This window comes from Gavialis gangeticus, unplaced genomic scaffold (assembly GCF_001723915.1).
Source record: "Gavialis gangeticus isolate Ggan-Ray unplaced genomic scaffold, GavGan_comp1, whole genome shotgun sequence".
Taxonomy (NCBI): Eukaryota; Metazoa; Chordata; order Crocodylia; family Gavialidae; genus Gavialis; species Gavialis gangeticus.
Window position 1 is genome coordinate 155,021,017 of NW_017728992.1, and position 7,033 is coordinate 155,028,049.

Genomic DNA, 7,033 nt, shown 5'->3' on the forward strand with positions numbered 1-7,033 from the left:
TTAAGTGAAATTCAAAAAGAAGAGTAGCTTTCAGTCTTGCTGGGTGCATCTACATGTTCATTATTAATGTGCCTTAGATACTGCACATTTAGTTTAGTACTTGCTTAGTAAAGTACTAACGAAATGCACAGCAATTAGACTTACTGTGCAGTAGCGCCATCACACAGGTGTTTTGTGATGCTTATTGTGCATTAGCCTAATAACACTGCCCAGCAGCCTATTAGCATGTTTTTAATTGCCACGCTACTGCACAGTGATATTAAACTAATGTGCAGTAAGTGCCTCGTGTAGATATGCCCGCTGTTTCCTTTAGTGCCCTCTCCCACAACACCTCAATTTCTGAACAAGAACAACTTGGATACTGAACACTGAATCAGGTAGGGTGAAGTGTGAGATTATTCCAATGTGTAACAAACAATTATCTCTACTGACCTGCATCTGTTACTTCCACTTTCAGGGTATAGTTAGAAACTATGTGCTTGTTTAATGAAGAGCTCCTTAACTGGAATGTCCCAGCTTCTTGCTGAACAATGAATAATTTATCAACAGGAATTTTGGGGTTCTGATCCACAATATGAAACTGCAAGCGAGAATTAAGAGTGCCTTGTTCATCTATGTCTGAAGCTTCCAGAGTTCCAATAACACTTCCTAGGGTCAAGGAAATATAGACATTAGTCAGATAACATATTTTCCCCACTTCCCCACAGAATGAAATACAAAGAACCTCAATAGCGATACAAATATTGGAGAAGCAATACAATCCTGAAAAGAAACACAGTAGATTGACTTAAAATATGTGGTCTGACTTAGCCAACAGTTATAGGGCTTGATGCAGTTATTACTGGGAGCGATTTTATTGCTTGTATTATGCACTGTGGTTAGAGTAAATGACCATTGCAGACAATCCTGGTCTTAGCAATGAATAAATAATATGAAGACTTTGGGATAGTTTTAACTTACAATTCCACTGGAATCAGTGAAGTCATGTCTGTGCACATAAGGGGGAAAGAAATGCAATTACTCAATTAGAGCAAGTATTTCTCAATTAGAGCAAGCATATCTTGTATTTTAATAAAGAAAGGGGAATTCTTTTTTACAACTTAGCAGTGGAGCAAAACTGAGGCTGTGGAAGATAACAGTGTTATAGTCTAAATACAATCACATTTGAACACTGAAGGTTTGATTCAGCTTAATCACTGAAGGTTTGATTCAGCTTAATTACACTGACTTAGTTTTTTTTACAGTTGTCAGTGAGATAGTGCATGAGTAAGCACTCTACCTACAGAATGCCTGTAGCTGCAGAAGGCCCCAAAATGATAGCTTTAATCCTGTTTAAGGGAAACGGCATTCAGACCGAGAGAATGCTTTTGCAGTATAGGATCAAAAAATATTTTCTTACCTACATTTTCATTCTCCTGAACTTCAAATATGGTTAAAGCTTTCTGGCACACAGGTGGATTATCATTAACATCTTCCACCACAATTTGAATTTCCAAAGGCTTGTCTAGTATTTCTCCTTGTTCATCTTTTGCAGTTGCATAGAAGGCATACTGCAACAAGAATGGCAAAAGGCAAACACTATAATAGTTTAGACTGAAAAGGACAACAATGAAAGCCTTGTTAGAAAATAAAAGATCCTTTTGCACATTTGGTCAGTATTTCTGTACTACTTACAGGTTCTTTGATGATCCCTATTTCCTTAGTATTTGAGTCAGATTCTCCATATATTTGAGGGTCTGGGTCTGGGTCTGGGTCCAGGTGCCTCAGAACTGATCAGTGAATTTATTTTTTCAACACCCAAGAGATGTACAAATATATTATTATGTTCATTTCACTAGATGAGTAACAGAGCATGATTTACCTTAAGTCACAAAAGAATGCCTGTATGACAGTATGACTATAATATAGTCTGCAGGGGAAACCCTAATTCCAGTAGATGTCCATGGGAAAAGTCCCATTGATTTCAGTGGTCCAAGATGTCACTGTAGAGCACAGTCTAGTCCCAATCCAGAGTCTATGGTTATGGATAACTGTGTACCTGAAACGGCTTCAACATGGCATGGTGAGCGGCTGCTCAGGAATGCAATGCAGCTGTTATGGTGTAACTTATGTGTGCATGAGCCTGTAGCGCTACAAGTGAGCTAAACTGCCCCAGCTTTAACCATGGATGAGGCATAGTCAACCTTGGAGCAGTTTTGCTGTAATTGTAGTACTCCACTTACAGCATAACAGCTACTTCTCATTGTTTTTTGGAGGTTTTTCCAAAAGAATCAGTCTTTTTTCCCACACCCTAATGATGATGTGTTGGTATGGGATCAACGAATTCCCAGGCAAATGCTGACTATGCCTTTACAGGAAATGAAAAGAGAAACATTCTGGGAAAAAGTGTTTTTTTCAAATTAAACATCAATAAAAAAGATCATATAAAATTGATCTGTACATGCTGACCAATTGCTGTTCAGTATTTTATCATCTCTTTCAGCACCGAAAGCTAGGTTTAGGTCCTGAAAACTTATAATGTATATAATCTTTTTCTTAGCTCAGTCAAAAGTATGAAATTATTTTCCTTGTTCAATAATTATTGTCAAAAAAACCACATTTAACACCCAAATAGACTAGAAACTTCACATAATGACAGCCTGTCCTTGGGGTTAATTCAAAATGCAAATTTTTGTTTATCCATTACTACAAGTCAGATCCTGGCCTTTGCTTTACCAGTCACCAGAACAAAGCAGTCATTCAGCTGGTGGATACCTGTGATTCACACATCATGAGGGAGCCTCAGGTGGTGGCAGGCCACCAGAACAGCTCCTATGTCCAACATCTTTGCCAAGTCTCCTCTTTAGTGGGGGGACTATGGCCAGGGGAAAGAGAGATTGGGAACAGTGCTGTTAAACTCTAGTGATTCCCAGTTGCCCTGAAGGCCCCCAAGAACCATGGAGAAGTGGCACAACTTAAGAGCAGGCCTTGGGCTACAGTGGTGATTCAAGCTCACACTTTGACTTAACATATGATTTTAATTAGGAAAGGAAAATGAGTTTGCACAGTTAAATCCTAGCCATAGGATATATGTTACACAAAATATATATAACTCTTCGTTCCTCTTTGTAAAATGTAGGAATGCATTTTGGGAGAGAGAGAACTGGAAAACATCTATTGCTATCCTAACAGGAAATGCATTTATTCTTTTTTTATCTGTTGTCAAAAAAATAAATCCCCATCCTATCTCCTGCAGAAAAGCAGAGGGAAGATTTCAGAGGTCTATGATTCCTAACCACAGAAAGCACAGTGCACATCTCAATCAGGTACTGTAATATTTTCTTGGTATATATCTCATATTCTATGTACATCAGTGTAGACTATGAACACTAAAAAGCACACAGAACCAGAAGAAAAATATAAATACTGAATTAAAGACTATTGGATAAATTAATATAATCAGGTGGGATGAACATGTTTGTTCTTAAATTGCATTAAATTCCATGTCTATCAACTCACTTGGATTCACCAAGAAAAAACATCAAACCAAACCTATCCTTCCTCTTTTTCTTCTGTCCACAACCAACTTTCATACATTTGTACACACACACAACTCCTCAACCTAAGATTATGGTTAGGTTTTACAAGTTTACTTACAAAATCCTTTTCTTCCCTGTCCAATGGTTCAGTCACATAAATAGTCCCGTTCTTATTAATCGTAAATGGGAACCTGGGCAACCTCTCTTTTGGAAGAAGTTCATATTTTGCATCTGGATCATTCCACTGTACCTAAAATTTAAAAAAATGAATCACAGTAAAAGACTTTAAAAACTGCAGGCTGAGCTTTAACAAGATTAAGTGGTGGCAACTGTCGAGCCTCCTGGATCATGGTATATGCATGAGGGCCACCCAGACCTTTGATGCATATGCCTGGTCAGAAATTTTTTGAGGCGTGGAGGCTGCCCACACCTTCTATCCTCCCTTTAGGCCACTGAGACAGAATCCAAAAAACAGACTGAGTCCCATAGGCAACATGTACGGGGGGATATGGGAGGGCACAATCCTCCAAGATTGGCCACCACTGAAACCACCGCTAGCTTCTGTGGGCAGTCACCACTCACTGAGTAACCCTGGATGTCACTTTTGTCTCTGTGATATCTCTTGATAAAACACCTTTTTTTAAAAGCACTTTGAGATCTACTTATCTGCATAGGAATAAGATACTACTATTAGAATGTCATAACACTAATTAATAACAGCTTCTCATACCAATCAACTCTTCTGCTTGTCCTTTTCATGTTTTTTCACCAAAGGTTGGATGCATGCATGAAGATATAAAGTGGATAGTCAAACTGTAGGAGTATGTGCACATATGTTTGTACAATACCTTCCAAAAATTATTGACATAGTCTGGCACAAATGGAAGTCTTTGGATACAGGAAACTTATTTCTTCATAAACATGTAAGACTTTTATCTATACAAATAAGTAGGAGCTGCTGTTTATGCAGTAGTGAATGAGACACCACCTTCTATTCCACAACTCCCCATAGAGAGAAGAGACATATCTGTGGGTTTCCCTAGGAAATTTTGATATCAATTATCTCAATATATAGTTATTACTTTTGCCTCATGTGATGTTATCTGGACTTTCTCGCACCTGCACTCACTTTGATCCTACTTGATCCTACTACCAAGTCAAAGGAAACACTCCTATTGACTTTAATGGAAGTAGAATAAGGTCTTCTGCATGTTGTTTAAAAAACAGCTGTTCTCAGGAGCAGGGTGTGTGGCATCTTGTAATACTCTGAAGATCAGAATAGTGTAGGATCCAGTTCCAAGTAAACTTTCAAAGTCAAACATTTCTGGGACGATGTTTGCCTATTGGTAAATATTTGCATACAGGTATGTTACTTTAGCTATGCTGTTATCATCAAAGTGTTCTGCATTTGCACCGCAGAGTATCAGAGAGGGTCAGTGTTATAATAGGGAATGAGGGAAATTGAAAGAAAGGAAGCTGTCTTGTCTACTAGTTTGAATGTAGCAATACATTAAAAAACTCAGTGGGTGTGTCTACACATGCTATAGTACAGAGCAATAAACTCTGGTGCATATTGTGCCAGAGTTTATTGTTCCCAGGTGCAGCATTTCATAGGTTCACAGATGTAGGGTTGGAGGGGACCTGAGCAGATCATCAAGTCCAACCATCTGCCCTGGGCAGGAATGAATACTGGGCTCATATGACCCCTACTAAGTTTAAGCTCATCTGACCCCAGCTAGGTAGTTATCAAGCCTCCTTTTAAAGACCCCCCAGGTAGGAGCCAGCACCACTTCCTTTGGAAGCTGGTTCCAGATCCGAGCCACCCTGACTGTGAAGTAGTGCCTCTTGCTGTCTAGCCTGAACCTACTCTCAGTCAACTTGTGGCCATTATTCCTTGTTACTCTGAGAGGCGCTCGGGAGAACAGGGTCTCACCCATTCCCCTCTGGTCCCCCCTGGTAAGTTTATAGATGGCCACTAGATCCCCTCTCAGCCTTCTCTTGTGAAGGCTGAACGGGTTCAGGTCCCATAGCCTCTCCTCGTAGTGCCTGCCCTGCTGCCCCCTGATCATGCGAGTAGCCCTCCTCTGGACCCTCTCGATGCTGACCTCATCCCTCCTGGAGTGGGGAGCCCAGAACTAGACACAGTACTCCAGCTGCAGCCTGACCAGTGTCGCATAGAGGGGGAGGATCACCTCTTTGGACCTGCTTATGATGCATCTGTGGACACATGACAAGGTGCAGTTAGCCTTGCTGACCACGTCCTCATATTGTCAGCCCACGTTCATTTTAGAATTGATAATAACTCCAAGATCTCTTTCTGCCACTGTGCTTTCGAGAAGGGAGTTCTCCAGCCTATAGATATGCTGATGATTCTTTCTGCCCAAGTGCAGTACCCTGCACTTGTCAGTATTGAATCCCATCCTATATTCGCCCACCCCTGTAACTTGTCCAGGTCCAATTATATCCTGTGGACTTCTAGCATGTCCACTTTGCCCCAAATCTTGGTGTCATCAGCGAATTTCACCCCCTCGTCCAAGTCACTAATAAAGAAATTGAACAGTGCGGGCCCAAGGACCAAGCCCTGGGGGACTCCACTGCCCACCTCCCTCCAGGTCAAATATGACCCATCCACCACCACTGTCCGGGTGCAGCCCCCTAGCCAGTTTGCAATCCATCTGACTGTGTAGGCATCAATGCCACAGTCACCTAGCTTTTTAATGAGCATGTGTTCCCAGGCCTGCAGCACATTGAGCTGGGTTGGAGCAGCCCCAGCTGGCAGAGGGCCCGGAAGGGTCAGCCTGCCATCCTGGGGCTGCTCTTACCTGGCTCAACATGCTGCGAAGGGACTGGGCAGAGCAAGAGAGTGCTCCAGTGTGGGGCTAGCCAGCAGGCAGCCCCAACTCTGAAGCACCCTCATGCCCCAGCCAGCCCCATCAGCATCTACACATGTGCTGTTGCACAGGAAATAACTCCACCATAGGATAGTATTTGTATTTACAAACACTAACCTGTGGAAGAGTTAATTAGTTTCCTGCAGCTTAATGGGGATGCATGTGTAGACATTGAGACTTTACTGTGGAGCTAATTAGGCAGCTCCTCAGTAAACATCTCATGTATATGTGCCTTATGGGGGACTGTTCACACCAGGAACCAGACTTAGAATGAGAGAACAGAAAGTAGGGCCGGGGAGGGGAGAACCTCAGGAGGTCACGTAGTGCAGGCCCCTGCAAAAGGAAGGGTCATCCTTTTCTAAACCATCTTATAAAAGTATTTGTTTAAACTGCTCTTAAAAAAATGCCAAGAACAAGTATAAAGTGACCCATGCACTGATCCCCTTCTAGGTTCCCATGTAGAAGAAAGGAAGCAGCCTAACACTTCTTTCAGATCAGGCATAGGCTGGCATGTATTGGCCATGTAACTGTACTGAAATCACCCAAGCACCTGGGACAGGACACCAGATCTTCTGGAGAAGGTCACAGCCTCTGCAAATATGACCTTAGTCCTCCAGCAATCCA

At 41.8% G+C, this 7,033-nt stretch overlaps 1 protein-coding gene across 1 annotated transcript in view; it reads right to left on the minus strand.

The window, feature by feature from the left end:
* The window catches only part of CDH17 (cadherin 17), an 88,155-nt gene that overhangs the window by 46,192 nt on the left and 34,930 nt on the right, over positions 1-7,033 (minus strand). Inside the window, exons 7-9 of the mRNA XM_019527932.1 lie at positions 3,637-3,768; positions 1,400-1,550; positions 433-648 (exon numbers count right to left, since the gene is read on the minus strand). Of these exons, the coding sequence (XP_019383477.1) occupies positions 433-648; positions 1,400-1,550; positions 3,637-3,768 (499 nt within the window). The remainder of the gene's footprint in view (positions 1-432; positions 649-1,399; positions 1,551-3,636; positions 3,769-7,033) is intronic.